Here is a 21,813-nt window from a genome sequence, read left to right on the forward strand (position 1 = left end):
TAAGCATATTGATGGCAGGTTTCCATGCTGTGCTCAGCTGTAGACCCCCGTCTCTGTTGAAATTATTGCCGTCTAGCTGGATTTCGATGGCTTCCTTGATGACCAAGTTCCAGTAACCTGATGTCTTGTCCAAGATGGTTTTTATTGGTTTATTTTACGACGCTGTATCAACATCTAGGTTATTTAGCGTCTGAATGAAATGGTGATAATGCCAGTGAAATGAGTCCGGGGTCCATCACCGAAAGTTACCCAGCATTTGCTCGTATTGGGTTGAGGGAAAACCCCGAAAAAACCTCAACCAGGTAACTTGCCCCGACCGGGATTCGAACCCGGGCCACCTAGTTTCGCGGCCAGACGCACTGACCGTCACTCCACAGGTGTGGACCCCAAGATGGTGGTGGCGCCGAAATCTATTTTGTGACCAGTTTCTAGGCTGTGTTGGGCTACTGCAGACTTATCGGGGTAATATAGTCTTATGCTGCGTTGATGTTCCTTGCAAGTCAGCATGTGTGTATAATGAGAGCAGAACGTGTTACCTTTGACAGCAGTAATATGTGATGTGAGACTGGTTCCAACCATAGAAGTCAGCATGTGTGTATAATGAGAGCAGAACACGTTACCTTTGACAGCAGTGATATGTGATGTGAGACTGGTTCCAACCATAGAAGTCAGCATGTGTGTATAATGAGAGCAGAACACGTTACCTTTGACAGCAGTGATATGTGATGTGAGACTGGTTCCAACCATAGAAGTCAGCATGTGTGTATAATGAGAGCAGAACACGTTACCTTTGACAGCAGTGATATGTGATGTGAGACTGGTTCCAACCATAGAAGTCAGCATGTGTGTATAATGAGAGCAGAACACGTTACCTTTGACAGCAGTGATATGTGATGTGAAACTGGTTCCAACCATAGAAGTCAGCATGTGTGTATAATGAGAGCAGAACACGTTACCTTTGACAGCAGTGATATGTGATGTGAGACTGGTTCCAACCATAGAAGTCAGCATGTGTGTATAATGAGAGAAGAACACGTTACCTTTGACAGCAGTGATATGTGATGTGAGACTGGTTCCAACCATAGAAGTCAGCATGTGTGTATAATGAGAGAAGAACACGTTACCTTTGACAGCAGTGATATGTGATGTGAGACTGATTCCAACCATAGAAGTCAGCATGTGTGTATAATGAGAGAAGAACACGTTACCTTTGCAAGCAGTGATATGTGATGTGAGACTGGTTCCAACCATAGAAGTCAGCATGTGTGTATAATGAGAGCAGAACACGTTACCTTTGACAGCAGTGATATGTGATGTGAGACTGGTTCCAACCATAGAAGTCAGCATGTGTGTATAATGAGAGCAGAACACGTTACCTTTAACAGCAGTGATATGTGATGTCAGACTGGTTCCAACCATAGAAGTCAGCATGTGTGTATAATGAGGGCAGAACGCGTTACCTTTGACAGCAGTGATATGTGATGTGAGACTGATTCTAACCATAGAAGTCAGCATGTGTGTATAATGAGAGAAGAACGTGTTACCTTTGACAGCAGTGATATGTGATGTGAAACTGGTTCCAACCATAGAAGTCAGCATGTGTGTATAATGAGAGCAGAACACGTTACCTTTGACAGCAGTGATATGTGATGTGAGACTGGTTCCAACCATAGAAGTCAGCATGTGTGTATAATGAGAGCAGAACACGTTACCTTTGACAGCAGTGATATGTGATGTGAGACTGGTTCCAACCATAGAAGTCAGCATGTGTGTATAATGAGAGCAGAACACGTTACCTTTGACAGCAGTGATATGTGATGTGAGACTGATTCCAACCATAGAAGTCAGCATGTGTGTATAATGAGAGCAGAACACGTTACCTTTGACAGCAGTGATATGTGATGTGAGACTGGTTCCAACCATAGAAGTCATGATGTGTGTATAATGAGAGCAGAACACGTTACCTTTGACAGCAGTGATATGTGATGTGAGACTGGTTCCAACCATAGAAGTCAGCATGTGTGTATAATGAGAGCAGAACACGTTACCTTTGACAGCAGTGATAGTGATGTGAGACTGGTTCCAACCATAGAAGTCAGCATGTGTGTATAATGAGAGCAGAACACGTTACCTTTGACAGCAGTGATATGTGATGTGAGACTGGTTCCAACCATAGAAGTCAGCATGTGTGTATAATGAGAGAAGAACACGTTACCTTTGACAGCAGTGATATGTGATGTGAAACTGGTTCCAACCATAGAAGTCAGCATGTGTGTATAATGAGAGCAGAACACGTTACCTTTGACAGCAGTGATATGTGATGTGAGACTGATTCCAACCATAGAAGTCAGCATGTGTGTATAATGAGAGAAGAACACGTTACCTTTGACAGCAGTGATATGTGATGTGAAACTGGTTCCAACCATAGAAGTCAGCATGTGTGTATAATGAGAGCAGAACACGTTACCTTTGACAGCAGTGATATGTGATGTGAGACTGGTTCCAACCATAGAAGTCAGCATGTGTGTATAATGAGAGAAGAACACGTTACCTTTGACAGCAGTGATATGTGATGTGAGACTGGTTCCAACCATTGAAGTCAGCATGTGTGTATAATGAGAGCAGAACACGTTACCTTTGACAGCAGTGATATGTGATGTGAGACTGATTCCAACCATAGAAGTCAGCATGTGTGTATAATGAGAGAAGAACACGTTACCTTTGCAAGCAGTGATATGTGATGTGAGACTGGTTCCAACCATAGAAGTCAGCATGTGTGTATAATGAGAGCAGAACACGTTACCTTTGACAGCAGTGATATGTGATGTGAGACTGGTTCCAACCATAGAAGTCAGCATGTGTGTATAATGAGAGCAGAACACGTTACCTTTAACAGCAGTGATATGTGATGTGAGACTGGTTCCAACCATAGAAGTCAGCATGTGTGTATAATGAGGGCAGAACGCGTTACCTTTGACAGCAGTGATATGTGATGTGAGACTGATTCTAACCATAGAAGTCAGCATGTGTGTATAATGAGAGAAGAACGTGTTACCTTTGACAGCAGTGATATGTGATGTGAAACTGGTTCCAACCATAGAAGTCAGCATGTGTGTATAATGAGAGCAGAACACGTTACCTTTGACAGCAGTGATATGTGATGTGAGACTGGTTCCTGCCGTGGAAATCACCACGTGTGCGTAATGAGAACGCTCGCACTGGTGGCTCAGTCTGGAACTTGACTATGTCGACATTGTACTGCACTGACATCTGCAGGATTGCATAGCCTGCCCCCTTGGCTTGAACCTTCACAGTGCCCCATGCCTCTGGGATCTGCAATGACAAAAATGGAGTGAAGCCTCTCGTCTCACTGCAGAATGGAGCTCAAGAACTGGAGTGAATACCTCTATTTTCTGAAGCTGTGCAAGATTTTTCTCGTTGACATAGAGATTCCGTACATGTCCCTGCAGGGACGTGGCTTCAACAGTCACTGATAGAGAGGACACATCTCTTAGTCGCTGCTTCACAGTGTACTCAATCAGAGCTTTCATTGCAACTGCTGTGTCCTGCAACACAATAAATTTACTAGTGAATGAAGATGCATTCTGATTTGGTTTGCAATGCTAATGAAATATGGAGATTATAATATTTGCACACATATATATATATATATATATATATATATATATATATATATATATACACACATATAATACACAACACAAAGGCATCCACACCACCCTAGGAGATAGTGATTGGCAAGAAGCAAGACCATATCAGTAGACTGCTCATGACAGAGAATAAAACTGCAAAACAGCCATGTGGCATTTAACTCTCTTAATATTTTTACACTGTAAAGTTAAAAAAGTTTTTATTATATTTTATATTAATGATTTTTCGTTTTCCTTCCTCTTTTTCTGCCTATTTGCTATCTTTACGTCGTAATATTTTCCTTCCTTAACTGTTGACTTCTTAAAAAATTCTTCCCTTATCCAAACAGAAAATCAACAGTTGAACTGAAAGAAAAAAAAATGTATATGAACCATCTTCAACTGTAACTAAATTGTTTACCATTCAATCATATATTCACTATGTATAGAGAAGTGTTGCCTTTCTAGATCTTTTGGTCACTCCTGCTATTGGGGCAGATGATTCGTTTTCAATAAATCTTACTACCACTGTGCCAATTCTATTGCACTTAATTATTAATGATCAAGTCTTCCAACAAATTCACTCATACTGATGAAAATATGTATGCTTTACAGCATGACATTAAAGCACATTGGCCTAACATGCAGAAGAACCTGGCCACGGACAAACTTGCGTCCGTTAACTGATTTAATCTCCTTTAAGTCCTTATGCAGTTCCCAGCACTCCTTAGTAAGTGAAGATCCCCACAACAAACAACATACCTGAGTGGAAGCCCAGCCCCCATCTGTGAGCCTCTGGGAGTTGAGCCACTTCACAATGGGGTCCAGCATCAACTCCTTGCGTGCTACATATGTCAGCAGTGCATATGAAGTGGCCTGGATGTTGGTCGAGTCATATTTGTATGGCAACCGTGGCAACGAGAAGGGCTTCTGGTTCTCCATCTTGTATGGAGGGGGTGGAACAGCTTCTTTTGCCCAGTACATCAAACCACCTGGAAGTTAACTACAGTGTCATATGACACAGTCCTCGCCTGCGACACATAAGTAGGCCTAAGCAACCAGTACATCAAACCACCTGGAAGTTAACTACAGTGTCATATGACACAGTCCTCGCCTGCGACACATAAGTAGGCCTAAGCAACCAGTACATCAAACCACCTGGAAGTTAACTACAGTGTCATATGACACAGTCCTCGCCTGTGACACATAAGTAGGCCTAAGCAACCAGTACATCAAACCACCTGGCAGTTAACTACAGTGTCATATGACACAGTCCTCGCCTGCGACACATAAGTAGGCCTAAGCAACCAGTACATCAAACCACCTGGCAGTTAACTACAGTGTCATATGACACAGTCCTCGCCTGCGACACATAAGTAGGCCTATGCAACCAGTATATCAAACCACCTGGCAGTTAACTACAGTGTCATATGACACAGTCCTCGCCTGCGACACATAAGTAGGCCTATGCAACCAGTATATCAAACCACCTGGCAGTTAACTACAGTGTCATATGACACAGTCCTCGCCTGCGACACATAAGTAGGCCTAAGCAACCAGTATATCAAACCACCTGGCAGTTAACTACAGTGTCATATGACACAGTCCTCGCCTGCGACACATAAGTAGGCCTATGCAACCAGTATATCAAACCACCTGGAAGTTAACTACAGTGTCATATGACACAGTCCTCGCCTGCGACACATAAGTAGGCCTAAGCAACCAGTATATCAAACCACCTGGCAGTTAACTACAGTGTCATATGACACAGTCCTCGCCTGCGACACATAAGTAGGCCTAAGCAACCAGTATATCAAACCACCTGGAAGTTAACTACAGTGTCATATGACACAGTCCTCGCCTGCGACACATAAGTAGGCCTATGCAACCAGTATATCAAACCACCTGGCAGTTAACTACAGTGTCATATGACACAGTCCTCGCCTGCGACACATAAGTAGGCCTAAGCAACCAGTATATCAAACCACCTGGCAGTTAACTACAGTGTCATATGACACAGTCCTCGCCTGCGACACATAAGTAGGCCTAAGCAACCAGTACATCAAACCACCTGGCAGTTAACTACAGTGTCATATGACACAGTCCTCGCCTGCGACACATAAGTAGGCCTAAGCAACCAGTACATCAAACCACCTGGCAGTTAACTACAGTGTCATATGACACAGTCCTCGCCTGTGACAGATAAGTAGGCCTAAGCAACCAGTACATCAAACCACCTGGCAGTTAACTACAGTGTCATATGACACAGTCCTCGCCTGCGACACATAAGTAGGCCTAAGCAACCAGTACATCAAACCACCTGGCAGTTAACTACAGTGTCATATGACACAGTCCTCGCCTGTGACAGATAAGTAGGCCTAAGCAACCAGTACATCAAACCACCTGGCAGTTAACTACAGTGTCATATGACACAGTCCTCGCCTGCGACACATAAGTAGGCCTAAGCAACCAGTATATCAAACCACTTGGCAGTTAACTACAGTGTCATATGACACAGTCCTCGCCTGTGACAGATAAGTAGGCCTAAGCAACCAGTACATCAAACCACCTGGCAGTTAACTACAGTGTCATATGACACAGTCCTCGCCTGTGACATATAAGTAGGCCTACAGCAACCAGCCTGCTTTTCTATATATATTTCAGATGCCCAGGAAGCCAGTTTTAGTTTCAACCTCGTCAGTCACCATAACAATACTGTTATCCTAAATTATTTGTTATAAACTTAAAAAAATATAATTTTAAATAGGCCAAGGCCAAGTATAAAGATCTATGAAAAACTGAAGAAACATATCTTCAACATAATATGTAACAAAACAAATCATTATCTATTAGGTATGTGCCAATCAGCATAAACTCAGTGAATTTAAAATCCTGTAAATACCAAGTGAAAAGAAACATGTTTATAACTAATTTATTACAAAAGAAATAATATTAATAAACAAACCAACAAAGTGAGTGTATGCATCTACAAATTATAGGTAGATCTGACGTATAGCAGGCATTTCGAATCTTCAACAAAACTGCAACATTTATGGGATCACAAAACAGCTGTTTACAATGAACTTGAAAATCAACGGCGTAACTTTATTGATATAGCAGGTGAGACCCAACAATTTCACCAGAATTCTGATACACCACAAACAAGACTATAAAAATGTAGTTTACACAATATTTAATATTTAGAAGAATTGTTCAATCATTTTGTCATTAATAATAACCGTAAAAATTGCCAAAGACTGCAGCCATATTTTCATTTATTGTCTTGTTTTTATCGCCAACACGCACTTAGTTTATAATACATCAATAATTAACGAAAATGTACGTGACAAGTCACTCACGTAGTGATTCTGAGTGTAGAAATTAACATTGTGTGTTGTATTTGAATGCTTAGGTCCTGAATCCTACTATTTACTTCAATAAATTAAAGACAAGTAGATAATGTATTTGTGGATGTAATATGGAGAGCATTATGGTTAACGTGAAATTGTGATTTTGTAATGCATTTCCAAGGAAAGATAACGGATATATTATAAATTATAATAACATCCTATAAAGGACCAGTACCACTTACTTCATTGAGTAATGCTTGTCAGGCTTAACCTCAAATCTTTCTTAATATTGGCTATGAACGATACAAACACAATGTAACCAGACTGAACCACTCATGTTCATCTGCTCTTAACCTCAAAAATAGAATGAGCCTGAGAGAATAAAAACAAAGGAGGGAGTACTCCAGGCAAATATGCTTGAAATAGGTGCGACAGATATGACATCAAACTACACATTTTATGCCCTATAATCCACGCGAAATACCGCCAATTGCCAAATATGTTGTTGTTCTTGTTGTTTTCTAATGCCAGGCGTTTGACAATAAAGTCATTTGACCTCTTGCACTCCAATATTTTTCAAAGATATTATCATGGCCAGCCACTGAAGCACAGATTATTCAGAGTCCATTTCTTGGTTTGAGTTGCACAATGGACAGTTAGGGGACTATATTCCAATTCTATGCAGGTGTTTGGCCAAACAATCACGGCCTGTTGCCAATCTAAATGCAGCTACAGACGATTTTCGTGGTAAATCGGGAATTAACTGTGGATTATGATGCAGAGAGTTTCATTTATTCCCTTGAGATTGTGTTATCAAATTTTGTTTGTTGAAGTCTAAGTATGTAGATTTAATAAATCTCTTCACAGAGTAATACGTAGATTTAGTAACAGGTCTGTAAGTAGCAGTGCTGCCCTTCTTTGCTAAAGCATCCGCATTCTCGTTTCCCAGGATTCCACAATGGGATGGTATCCATTGGAATACAATTCTGTTATTGAGTGATATTAATTGAGAGAGCATTTTAGTTATTTCTGCTGTTTGAGATGAAGGTGTGTGTTTAGAGACGATTGACAGAATAGCTGCTTTGGAGTCTGACAATATAACTGCATTCTTAAATTTATTGATGTGGCATAGAAGATTCCTGAGACTTTCACTTATTGCAATGATTTCTCCATCAAAACTTGTTGTTCCATACCCAAGAGATCTATAAAGTGAGAAGAGACAGCACGTAACACCTGCACCGGCACCTTGTTCTCTGGAGATCAAGGATCCGTCGGTGTATAAATGAAGCCAGTTTTGTGGAGGATACCTAATATTAATTGTCTCTAAAGACAATTGTTTTAGTATTTCAGTGTTTACTTCTGATTTCACTATTTCTTCTGTTAAATTTAGATTATATTCTATATTTAATAGAGTTAAAGGGTTTGGTTTAATTTGTAAGTTTTCTTTTAAATTCGGGATATTGATTTTCTGTTTTAATTCTTGAACCATGGATATGAAACTTTTTTGAGTTTTCAATCTACAGAGAGGAATGCCAATTGTTTCCTGGTAATCTGATAAGTTTTTCATATTGAATCAGTGCTTTTTCTTCTATTGTCATTTTGATGCTGTTAATATTAGTGAGGAATCTCATAGAATCTATTGGAGTTGTTCTGATTCCACCAGTAATGAGTCTGAGAGCTTGGTTTTGAACATATTCTATGTCGTTTATGAAAGGTGAAGTAATTAAAATTTCTCCGCAGTATGTCAGCACTGGCTGTATAAACATTTTGTATGTAGTGTTCAAAGTATTCCTAGAGCATCCCCATTTCTTTCCTGCTAGTCTTTTTAGAAGGGAGAATCTTTTACGAGCTTTTTCAGAAATGTATTTCAAATGGTTGCTCCATGTTAACTTACTATCGAAAATAACTCCAAGATATTTGGATTCATAAGTCCTAGGAAGGTGTTGGCCATTGTATTGGATATTGAATTCTCTTTCTTTTTTACCAAGTGAAAATATTTGGTAGTTACTTTTGCTTAAATTGAGTGTCATCAAATTTGATGTATTCCATTCATGTAGTTGATTTAGAGCTTTAAGAGCAGAATTTTGAATTTTGTCTCTATGTCTGTAAGATCCGGAAGTCCACAAAACTATATCATCTGCAAATAGTGCTGTTTTCATGTTTGATTCCTCTAATAGGGAGGGTAAGTCATTTATATAAATATGTTGTTGTTTTCTAATGCCAGGCGTTTGACAATAAAGTCATTTGACCTCTTGCACTCCAATATTTTTCAAAGATATTATCATGACTAGCCACTGAAGCACAGATTTTGAGGTGCTCCGAATCCATTTCTTGGTTTGAGTTGCACAATGGGCAGTTAGGGGACTGATATATTCCAATTCTATGCAGGTGTTTGGCCAAACAATCATGGCCTGTTGCCAATCTAAATGCAGCTACAGACGATTTTCGTGGTAAATCGGGAATTAACTGTGGATTTTGATGCAGAGTGTTCCATTTTTTCCCTTGAGATTGAGTTATCAAATTTTGTTTGTTGAAGTCTAAGTATGTAGATTTAATAAATCTCTTCACAGAGTAATACGTAGATTTATATAAATATTGAATAAAGTTGTGCTGAGGACAGCGCCCTGAGGTAGACCTCGATATGTTTGTCTGTAACTAGAAAGTGAGTTATTGAATTTAGTGGCAATGAATCTTTGACTAAGGAATTCTGATATCCATCTGAACATATTGCTGGAGATACCGAATTTCTGGAGTTTTAGTAATAATTTATTTCTCCAAACAGAGTCATATGCTAACTGAAAGTCAATAAATATTGCCAAGGTATCTTCCTTCTTGTTAAAACTATCTTTTATTTCTTGGCCAAGGGGTATGACTTGTTCATTGGTAGAGTGTAGTTGTCGAAAGCCGGTTTGTCTTGGTGATAAAAGATTTTGGGATTCTAAATACCAAGTTAATCTGTTGGAGATCATGGACTCCATGGTTTTTGCTATCATGCTTAATAGTGCTATGGTCGATAACTATTAACATCATGAGCAGGTTTCCCTTTTTTGTGAATTAGTACAATGATTGCTTTTTTCCAAGCTGCTGGAATTGAGGTGTTCCATGATAAATTGAAAATGGATAAAAGTACAGACTTGGCTTTTCCACCCAGATGTTTAAAAAATTCGGAATGAATGTTGCCGGGGCCAGGAGATTTCTTGGTTTTTAAATTTTGTATAGCTATAGTTAATTCTTTGGAAGTAAAATTTTGATGAAATATTTCAGGTTTTGTACTAGTAATATTGTTTTTATGTAATTCTCTTTTGATAAATTTGTCAGTTTTTTTTATATTGGGATGTAATCTGTGAGAGTTTGAGTAGTGTTTATTAAATGCGTTTGCTATATCTCTACTATCTGTTAGCGTTTTGTTATTATGAATAATAGGTTGGCTAGTATTTTCCTGTGTATTGGAAATATTCTTCAGAAATTTATATGTTTTAGCGCCATCGGTTCTGTAATTAATATTTTCAATAAATTTATTAAAACTGTTCTTTTTTGCTGTTATGATTGCTTTTTTAAGAATGGCAGTCTTCCTCCTCCAATCTTGAGTATTTTCTGGTGTTTTGCTATTTTCTGCTTTGGTTCTTGCTTTATCTCTATCTTGTTTCAATAAATTCAAGTTTTCTGTCCAGAATGGGGTGTATTTTTTTTGTTTGCATCGTGGAATGTGCTTTTTTGAAATTTTAAGAATAGATTCACAGAAATATTTGTTCAATCTATCTGAGTTTGTATTTTCCATTAGTGGTGTGTTGAGCTTGAGAATTGCCAAATATTAAATTGCTACTATCGGTTTCGTCATACGTAAACAGATTACAATGGATGTGGAGGTAATAGGAGTACTATCAGATTATTATATCAATGTACATTTGACTGTATATTTATTAAAAGTGTTATGGTTGTGACATGGACTGAACACTTCATTTCTACATTCTTTCTTTTATCAAGAGGATGTTGGCATTCCTTCATATGTTAAAGCATAGGGGGACATATCAACGGACATATTCTACAGTTGAGCTGAACAGAATATTAGCTTATTTATATAAAAAAAAAAAAAATAGCTGCTGAACTTGACTAGACTTTTGAAATATTCACAATACACGAAACAATTTGTAATCATAATAATATGAACAAAACAGCTGATAAACACACCGAAAAAGGGATGAACTATGGGTAATTTGACAGCCATATTAGTACACCTTTTTGGTTCCATCGTTTCAAGCTTATGGCCTGGGGTTGGAATGAGCTGAGTAATGAACTGTAACATTAGTGTGCGTTGTGCAGAATGTTTATGAAACACCGAATTTAGTATCTTTTTGGGTCTAAAGAAGTAACATTATTAGTGTGTTGTGAAACATGGCCCAACAATCTTCTCGTGCTGGGAACGGCTTCCCACAATGCACTGCTTTTTTTCTATCTAGTTTGCGAATGACTTCCACAGATACGACTCATCTAGTTGACAAACGACTTCAACAGATGTCTCATCCAATTCACAAACGACTTCCACAGATGTCTCATCTAGTTCGCGAATTACTTTCACAAAAATTTCGAACTAGTTCATCTAGTTCACTTGAATGATTAGTTCCATTCGAACTATCCATCACTATAACATAATTGTCTTTGCTTAGAATGTCTTTTTTGTGTAATGTGAGTTACAACTATTTCATGAATAAATCACAAATAATTATATTCCCGATTATTGGTTATCAGTGCTGCCATGAAGAAGTTCCTAAATAAAGCAAATAAAACTTTCGTAAAAAGCTTTATTTTTTGTTTTAGTATATCGTACTAAGTTTACAAATGTAGCTGAATGTAATGCGAGTTAATGTGGAATGACCCTATAGCATTTCAAACAGCTTGAAGTCCTATTTTTTATTTACACGATATGTATGTATGTATATATTTGTCTTCAAGCAATATACCTTTTGGTGAGGCGGCACTTCACATTATTAGTACACAGTGCCGTCTCCCCGTTTTACACGCCTCTCGTACAAGTCAATTGGGACATTACTTATTTTTAATTTATAATTGCAATTCTTCCACTAGTCTTTTCTTGTCTTTCATCAATTCTTCCTCTACTTCACTCCTAACCCAACATTATACCAAAAATACTGTAATCCCCCCCCCCCCCACTCTACATCGCTAATTATTTGCACTTTTCACTGTTCCCTTTTCCACATTGCTACTTTTTAGGTCTTAGTTTTCTTCTCTCACGATTTATTTCCCCTCCACACCATTTCCTTAAGTCATACTGTTTTTTCACCTTGTTTTCCCCTCTTCCTTCATCACTGCTCCCTGAACTATCTCCTACTTGCATTACTCTACTTCTAGTCAGCCTTGATTTAGATCTTAGTTCCTTCACCCGCTTCAGAATTGCTCCCATCTGATGTCCACTATTTCCATTCACTTGCATTGAGGTCTTGTTCTGCTGAACTTGCTGAATACCAGTTCATGTCACTCCTGTTTCTTCTTCAGTTGACGTCACTGCCTGTTCTCCAGAAATTTCCGCTGAGTTTGATACATTTACAATTGACTTGCGTACACTCACCACACTTGTGTCACTAACCTCGCCTTTAGATACAATATTCTGGATTTTTTCTTTCAAAATTTTTGTGTTCCTTTCCTTTTCTTCTGAGTCTACGATCGATTCCTTTAACGTTACTAAGCACTCCTCTACACTAAAAACCAAACTGTTTATCTTAATTTTGTCCTTGATGAGTTTCGCGAATTGTCCATTTCTTCGTGCTGCTTTAAGAAAAGGGATTAAAACTCGTCTTCTACTTCTCACTTCTTAGCTCCAGTCGTCGTCTATTCTGATCGTTGTGTTCCCTAGCATTCTTCTATTCTTCATAATCCTCTCCTTCGTAACCACACTCTTAAATTTTACTAATATTGGCCTAACATTTACACGATATATTGAACACCAATCAAAATGCCCCTCATTTCTCATGAAAAACAAAAACTGAATAGAGTACAGTGGACTTCATGTTGTCAGCAAACAGCTGGACACATTAAGAAGATTGATTGCTTGATTTACACGATATATAAGTAAAAAACAAATTTATTTTCTAATCTTACAGCAGAATTATTATTATTATTATTATTATTACTATTATTATTTCGTTAACGCCGCGCATTTTGTGCTGTAGCTATTTGTGTCTCAGCCTACTTTTTTCTTGGGTATTATGATGAAGAAACCCGTTCTGACATTGGGACACCCATTACGTCGAATTCTGTCATCCCGTATCACAGGACGACTTATGAGTACGGAAGTAGGCATGATGGATGAAGATGAAGGTGATGATAGCTAAATGAACCCAGGGTCTGACACTCAAAATTACCCAGCTCATGCTCTTTATGGGTTGACAGAAAACCCCGGCAAAGCTTTAACTTGGCAACTGTCCCAAAGGATTCGATCCCTGGCCTGCTAGTTTCACCAAATACTGTAGATACTAATACCGGAAAGCTGGCTGTCATATGTGCGACATCGACTAACAGCGCTCCAAGCGGAAAGGTTTGAATAAGTTGACGAGAGGGTCGGCCGTGCGAGAGGAGATCGAAACATTTCTTGTGTTGCCTGCAGCGAGCTAGAAGCACAGTCTACATAGACTGTGACAAAAGTAAGATACAGTACTACCTGTTCTAATATAACCTATGCATTCTACAAAGTCACAAACTTTTAAGTAAGCCCTGATTGTTGTATTTTTATATTCCTGGCCCTAATATCGTAATTGTTATTTACTAGCAAATATGATTACAATATAAAATGTTTCGAAATATAATATTGCAAGCCTTATAAAGCACAAAATTTATCTTGTTACAGATAACTTGGAGAATGTTAGAACTCCAAAAAGAGAAAAAAATTCGTCTGAGAAAAAAATACAATTTCTTACTAACAAACTAAGGAATGCGCAGAAAATTATGTCAAGACAAAGGAAACTCATTCAAACCCTAAGAGCTGACGTACAAAAATTGAAAAAATCTCATTCATCTTTAGAATGTGATCAATCGCTGGTAGAAGATTCATTTCTTAAATCTCAGTTGAAGCTAAGAAAAAGAAAACCTATGGGAAGGCGATACACCAAGTATGAAAAAAATTTCGCACTGGCATTGCATTATTATTCACCAAATGCATATCGATACTTGAGGAAGACTTTTTGTCTGCCGACTATTCGCTCCTTACGTAATTGGCTGCAACAATTGTTTCAATGGGCAATAATGCAACTGCTTAAGATAAAATCGAGAAGTCTGACACCAGCTCAGAGAGTTGTTTCCATTGTACTTGACGAGATATCTTTGAAACAAAGTTTCTCGTATGATGCAAAATCAGATTTATTCGATGGCTTTGTAGAATTTGGACCGTACGAGAGTCAAAATCAAACAGAAAGTGGAGAATTGAAACCCGCAAATCAGGCTTTAGTATTTATGATTAGGGGCTTGCAAACCAACTACAAGCAGATAATAGGATATTTCCTACCTAATAATTCCACGCCCGGTGATGTTCTAAAAGATCTTCTTTCCGAAGCCATCCGCGAGGTTAGTAAATATGTGGCTAATTTCCTAAAGTAGTCGTTAGTGACCAGCCAGCCAGTAATATTAGAATGAGGAATTTATTGGGATGCGAGGTTGATAAACCATTTATTGAAATAGATGGAGAAATTGTGTACTTCTTGCATGACACACCACATCTCCTAAAGTCAGTACGAAACAACTTTAAGCGGCACGACCTTTCGTACAAAGATGAAGTATACAAGTGGCAACATGTTGTTGAACTGTATAATAAGGATAAAGATATGAATCCACGATTATGCCCAAATTTGAGACAAAAACATATAGAACTTCCACCTTTCTCGCCCATGAGGGTTTGTCTGGCTGCACAGGTGCTAAGTCATTCAGTCAGCAAGGCCATAAAAACTCATGTGTCGTTTCAGTCACAACCTGAAGAAGCTCTTCAAACAACAGAGTTTATAGAGCTAGTGGATCGTGGATTTGACTGTTTTAATTCATCGACCATGAACGATGCTAAATCCTCACGCAGGGCTTTACAAACTACTTCTTGTCATTGAACGACTCTACAAAAACTGGAAAGTCTGTTTTCAAAATTAAAAATTCTGAGCGAAAAAAAGACAAACCCACCTTGCTTTAAGGGTTGGATACAAAATATAATAGCTCTACGTCACTTGTGGAGAGATCTGGAACAAAATTTTAACTTTTGGTTCCTGCTTACAAGACGTATAACACAAGACTGTATTGAAAATATTTTCTCTGTCGTGCGTTCTAAGGGTAGTTATAACATTATCCCTGACAGCTGTAAATTCAAGTCTGCCGTCAGAGGAATTATGAGCTGCCAGCTCTTAACACCTTCAGAGAAAGGCAACTGTGAAATTGAAGTTAGTGATTTTTTAGTTACGAAGAAGGAGATTGAAGAAAGTTCATTTAGAATCTGCAGTGATTATCCAGCAACAGAAAACAGTTTTGTAGAAATCGCTGAACTTGAAGAGGACAATCATGATCAATGTATGATTCCAGATAATGCATTAACATATGTGACAGGGTGGGCTTGTAGCAGAATACCACATGAGATTTTCAAACTGGAACTAGCTAGTTTCAAATCTGAAAACTTGACAGGCATTTATCAGCATATTGCAAATAAAAAGTATGACAGTGCTAATTTTCTAATTCCCACAAGTTATTAGTTTCTTTATCTAAAATTATTCGATCAACATTTCACACGCACTTTAGAAAAATTCTTTCATCAAGCAGACAAGGTGTAAAAACCAAGTTAATGGCCCTTACTTTTAAACAAATAGATCAAACTAATTCAGTATGTAAAGATTGTAAACATGTTTTCGTTAATAAGTTCCTTAACGTGATGATCAATTGTTTTGTAAAAAATGAATGTGACAGAGTAAGTTGTAGAACAGTGACTGGAAAAAAGAACAGAAAGGCTAAAATAGTAATGCATCAGTAACCTGGAGAATAGAGAGTTAATGGGACAATTAAAAAGTATGTGCAGTAGCTATACTGTAGCTTTAATGATGTTTTTCACCAATGTGATATCTCTTTTAAAACATCTTATAATATTATTATTAGCATCATAATGTTCGTTCAATAGTTATGACAATTAAATTAACGAGAATGTAAATCTGACCGTTCTGTACTGATTTCTTTAGCTCTCATGTAATATCTAGGAGGGGTTGGAAGGAATTGTGGTAGGCTTATATAGTAATAGGCCTACCACAATTCCTTCCAACCCCTCCTAGATATGTACGTAATCAAATACAGTAGAGAGCTTCATACGTTATTTGAAGCAATACATATTGGAAGCATTGTTCAAACCAAGCCGCTAGACAGCGCTAGTGTTCTCGTGTCGCCGCCCGACACCATGTTAATCGCGTTGCTTTCCGGTATTAGCTCTCTACAGTATTTGGTTTCACAGTCAGACATGCTGACCACTGCTCCAAAGCGGACTAAATTATTATTATTATTTTAACTTCACAGTTGCTGGCAACAGGCAAATACATACGAGAGAAGACTTGGAAACAATATTTAAGAAATTTTGTCCCGAAACAGAAACTACAGAATGTGTTCAGACCATATCCCAACAAATCCAAACATATCAAGTCACAGGTATGTGTGACTGATATTCATTAACATTGCGATACTCCTTACAAACAACATTTTATATACGATGATGGTAGGCCTAATAAAGACTAAGCATCTTCCATTCCTAGGCTAACTAAGAGATGAAGTTTGCCCAAACAAAATCTTGATCAGCACGATCAAAGGCCTCATGGAGGTAGATGATACTTTCTGGATTACAAATGTGCGTGACTAACCTTCTATACGAGCATGTCTTGCGAGAATGCTGAAAGCAGTTTCAGCTATTGATGCTTTGCTGAGAAGCAAAGAATAGGCAACAATGGCAACTTCGAATGGCTCTCCATGTTCGTTCAGATATTTCATGTTGCGTTCCAACCATCGCACAGCCCTGCTTTGAGCAGTTGCCACTTGCGAGCCTAGACCCTGCAATTGAAACAGAAAGGTTAGTTTCCAAGCAACATAACTATTACTGTATGTGATCCACACAAAATGACTGTTCCACATTAATTCAACTTCTCTAATAAAATGGTATAAGTTTCAATATCTCTTTCATCAGACACTATTATTATTATTATTATTATTATTATTATTATTATAGTTTATTATTTATTATTAACGGTACTGTCAATGTATTAACTTTATGCTTGTGAATTGAATTATTCTACTTAATTTGAAATGTACAACTTCCTTGATATCGCTGTTATTACTTCCTCTAATGAATAAGTAAAAAGTGCAGAACTTAGTTACCGTTTCCTCTGCTAACAGTGTAGTCCTTCCTACTTCCTTGATATCGCTGTTATTACTTTCTCTAATGAATAAGTAAAAAGTGCAGAACTTAGTTACCGTTTCCTCTGCTAACAGTGTAGTCCTTCCTACTTCCTTGATATTGCTGTTATTACTTTCTCTAATAAATAAGTAAAAAGTATAGAACTTAGTTACTGTGTCCTTTGTATATCAGATTCAGGAAATGAACATTTTTGTTAAATTTTCGAAATGCTTTGTTGCATCATAATTCTTTGCATAAATGGGTTAACTCTGAAAATGCTTTGCTAAACCACAACTCTTGTGTAACACATGAAATGAACATGTTGGTTGAACTTTGGAAATGCTTTGCTGCAGGGTAATCCTTATGTAATATATTCATGAAATGAACATTTTAGTTGAACTATGGAAACTTTGCTACATCACAATCCTTTGTATGACAAATAATAAAATTAACATTTCAGTTAATCCTTTTCACTGTACATTTTGTACTTACGCCAGTCAAATCCTTAACTGTTTCAAGCATGATGAGGACGTGAGCTGTCAGGGAGATATTACGAAACTGTACATTGTAGGTGGGCCACAGCTGTGAGTCATTCATCTTGCGGTCAGCAGACCATGTCACTTCGTAAAAGGCACCCTCCCTTGTCTGATGCTTCAGCACCCAGGACACAGCTTTAGCAATGACCTGCAACACATTTGTCAGTAACGTCAAATATTCCATTTTCAAGGTAAGAGCCCTAAATTTTACATAATTTCATACTGATAGTCATATCTAAGCAGCATAAATCTTTTCAAAATTAACAATAACACACCAAGTGTCAAGGATTTTTAAAGAATTTAGCTACTTCATGAGCAGCCAATGCAGTTGTAAAAAAAAAGCGGTCGCACTAGTGAACAGTGAATATTTTCCAGGTCCACTTCGGATAACGGTGAGTTACATAATGCATACATTTATAGAAGTTTCGGAACTAAGATGTTTAAGCAGGAGTCATTCACATCTGCGTCTTGTAGAGCAGTGGTACTGTGTTCGCTTAATGATCCGAAAGTTGAGAGTTCGAGTATTGTTCAAGTTATTTTATTTTTTATCGTTCTTTAGCGATATAAATAATATTCAAGTCATAATTTTGTTTCGTTATCATTCTTTAGTGATTTGAATAATATTGAAGTTATCGTTTATATTCTGTTATCCTTCTCTGTGATATAATATTCAAGTTATCATTTTATTTTGTTATCGTTCTTTAGTGATATAAATAATATTGAAGTTATCATTGTATTCTGTTATAGTTCTTTAGCATTATAAATAATACTGAAGTTACCATTTTACTTCGTTATCGTTCTTTAGCAAGGGAACTAATATTGAAGTTATCATTTATATTCTGTCATTCTTCTTTAGCATTATAAATAATATTTCAGTTAACATTTTATTTTGTTATTGTTTGTTAGCAAAATAAATAATATTCAAGTTATCATTTGTATTCTGTTATCGTTCTTTAGCAATAAATAATATTCAAGTTATCATTTGTATTCTGTTAACGTTCTTTAGCGATATGAAGAATATTCAATGGCGATAACAGCAAGCCACAATCCATCTTGACCTTAAAGCCTGTAAGACCACTAGTCCTTCCCAGCATGCTAAGGAGATCTTTGCACTCCCGTGCCACACCACCGATGATGTCTGCTGGAGTAGCAGACGAAACATGTGATAGCAACAGCTCCAACAGACCATGGCTCTTTAGCCCAGACAACATCGATCCCTATGACGCTGGCTGTGAAAGCCTACATTCCAATATTCAAGTTATCATATATATTCCGTTATCGTTCTTTAGCGATATATGTAATATAAATTTAATATTAGATTTGGAACAATACAGTTGCATAATACTAGTGTTAGTTTTTTCTTACTATTTTATTACATTATATTATTATCCTGCAACACAATAGAATGAAAAGAAGTGACAAGGAATAAGGCTTAGACGTTGACATCTAAATTATATAAATTGCGATGTTCTTCTGACTGAGCTACAGGGCAAAAGTAAAAAAGCATATGCAGAAAAGTCCCTATCCAAGACGTCGTGATGATTTGTAGAGACTCATTCAGGATGCCTGGGATGCTGTGACTGAGAAATGAAAAGACTAGTCGATTCCATGCCCACTCGATTGCAAGATGTGATCGAGATAAGCGGAAACTGGACTAAATATTGGATCGTGGCTTTTTGTTTTGTTTTTTTAACTTTTGTTTGAATTTTCTAAGGTAGACGCAGTAAGTTTGTTTTGTTTATGCCATGAAAGATATTTTTGTTGAGAATATAATCTTTCTTTCTTTCCATTTGCAGCCATAATAAATAATGATAAAGTCATGGCATAATACATTCATGGACCTGATGTTAATTACTGAAACAGTCATAAAAGAGACAGGAGCAATTATATTTTCTCTCTCTCTTAAAAAACAACATAAAAAGCACTAGGTTGTGTAGGAATGCACCAGCCAGAAACAAGGAGAACACTTTACAGTAATTATTAGAGCGGGCAAACAGCCTCTTAGTTCCGATCGTTCTCTTAGGCGATACTAGCTAGCCAATAACGCCAGTTCCGAGAAACGTATTATCGAGACAGACATTCTCGGGAACAAGGAATACCCGGACTCGGCCTTTTACTATTAATTGCCGCTCATCATTGTAATTCGTGACTCTTTCAGAAGTCACACTATTTTAATGAACTATTTATTGCCTTTCTGGAGAAGCAAAATAATGCACCACTTTCAGTCGTTGCCTAATGCCTAAGCTCGTCTAAAACAATAAAAAGTTATGGTTGGAGCTATGATGTTCTTTCTTGCTATCAGCATTTCGTTGACATTCCATATTTAATCATTCGATAGTGTTTTGTATACTGTTATAGTAATGGATATCACACGACTATATTATTATATTGCGAGTTGACATCTGGATGTTTTGTTGTTATGCAATGGCATCTTCATCAGCAAGAATAATTATTGCACTGTGCAAGGATGAAATAAAATAATTAATATTTATTTATATTATTATAAAGGACCAAAGGCTCTGACAAAAGATATTTTTGTTTCCCAACTGATAAAATGCTGAATGCGAACTGGGAACACTTTTGCAAAAGGACAAAATTACTGAATAGAGCAGATTCTTTCACAAATTGATCATTAAAATTATTTACTTACAAATGACTTTTAAGGGACCTGTAGGTTCATTGCCTCCCTCACATAGGCCTGCCATCGATCCCTATCCTGAGCAAGACTAATCCAGTCTCTACCATCAAATCCCACATCCCTCAAATCCATTTTTATATTATCCCCCCATCTACGTCTCGGCCTCCCCATAGGTCTTTTCCTTCTGGCCTTCCAACTAACACTCTATTATGCATTTCTGGATTCGCCCATACGTGCTACATGCCCTGCCCATCAAAACGTCTGGATTTAATATTTCTAATTATGCCAGGTGAGAAATACAATGCATGCAGTTCTACATTGTGCAACTTCCTCCATTCTCCTGTAACTTCATCTCTCTTAGTCCCAAATATCTTCCTAAGCACCTTCTTCTCAAACATCCTTTACCTCTGTTCCTCTCTCAAAGTGACAGTCCAAGTTTCACAACCATACAGAACAACCGGTAATATAACTGTTTTATAAATTTTAATTTTCAAGTTTTTTGAGAGCAGTCTGGATGACAAAAGCTTCTCAACCGAATAATAACAGGCATTTCCCATATTTATTCTGCATTTAATTTCCTCCCGAGTGTCATTTATATTTGCTTTATCATATTTACTGAGAATAAAAGATGGTTATTATTATTATTAATTTATTATTATTATTATTATTATTATTATTATTATTTAACTGCTTACTTTACGACGCTTTATGAACTGCTATAGTTATCTAGCATCTGAATGAGATGATGATAATGCCAGCAAAATGAGTACAGGGTCCAGCGCCAAAAGTTACCCAGCATTTACTCTTAGTGGGTTGAGGGAAAAACCTCACCAGGTAAAGGCTGGTTCACAATAAAGCGGGAACAGATTGACAACGGGAACGAGAATGGAAATAAAGTTAAAATAAATGTATTTAAATGTGAGCATTCACAATTAACGGAAGCTTGCCGGAGCCTGGGAATGGAAACGTGAAAAGCTCATAACAATGAAAATTTACGTTCAATGGATTTCGAGGTACAATCAAACAACTTAATTTTGTAACTGATAATAATTCATTTAGTTAGATAATCGAATGATGTTCTCAATACAAGTTTGCTGATGCACCCATTCTATCATAGATAGCTAAGTGTTGCCAAGGAGACTTGCTTACTATAGTCATTTGAACATTTGTTATGAGTTTCTTAATTGATTAAAGTTGCAACACTTGCTACATTGACGAGGCCTCTTGTATTCTT

General features: G+C 37.4%; 1 protein-coding gene across 2 annotated transcripts in view; it reads right to left on the bottom strand.

Moving 5' to 3' along the window:
- The window catches only part of Mcr (macroglobulin complement-related), a 133,037-nt gene that overhangs the window by 10,508 nt on the left and 100,716 nt on the right, over window positions 1-21,813 (bottom strand). For both annotated transcript variants that reach the window (XM_069819585.1, XM_069819584.1), the window contains 5 exons: window positions 17,898-18,089; window positions 16,876-17,062; window positions 4,413-4,642; window positions 3,405-3,566; window positions 3,140-3,333 (listed from right to left, as the gene is read on the bottom strand). In XM_069819585.1, the coding sequence (XP_069675686.1) occupies window positions 3,140-3,333; window positions 3,405-3,566; window positions 4,413-4,642; window positions 16,876-17,062; window positions 17,898-18,089 (965 nt within the window). The remainder of the gene's footprint in view (window positions 1-3,139; window positions 3,334-3,404; window positions 3,567-4,412; window positions 4,643-16,875; window positions 17,063-17,897; window positions 18,090-21,813) is intronic.

Source organism: Periplaneta americana, chromosome 2 (genome assembly GCF_040183065.1).
Source record: "Periplaneta americana isolate PAMFEO1 chromosome 2, P.americana_PAMFEO1_priV1, whole genome shotgun sequence".
Lineage (NCBI taxonomy): Eukaryota > Metazoa > Arthropoda > Insecta > Blattodea > Blattidae > Periplaneta > Periplaneta americana.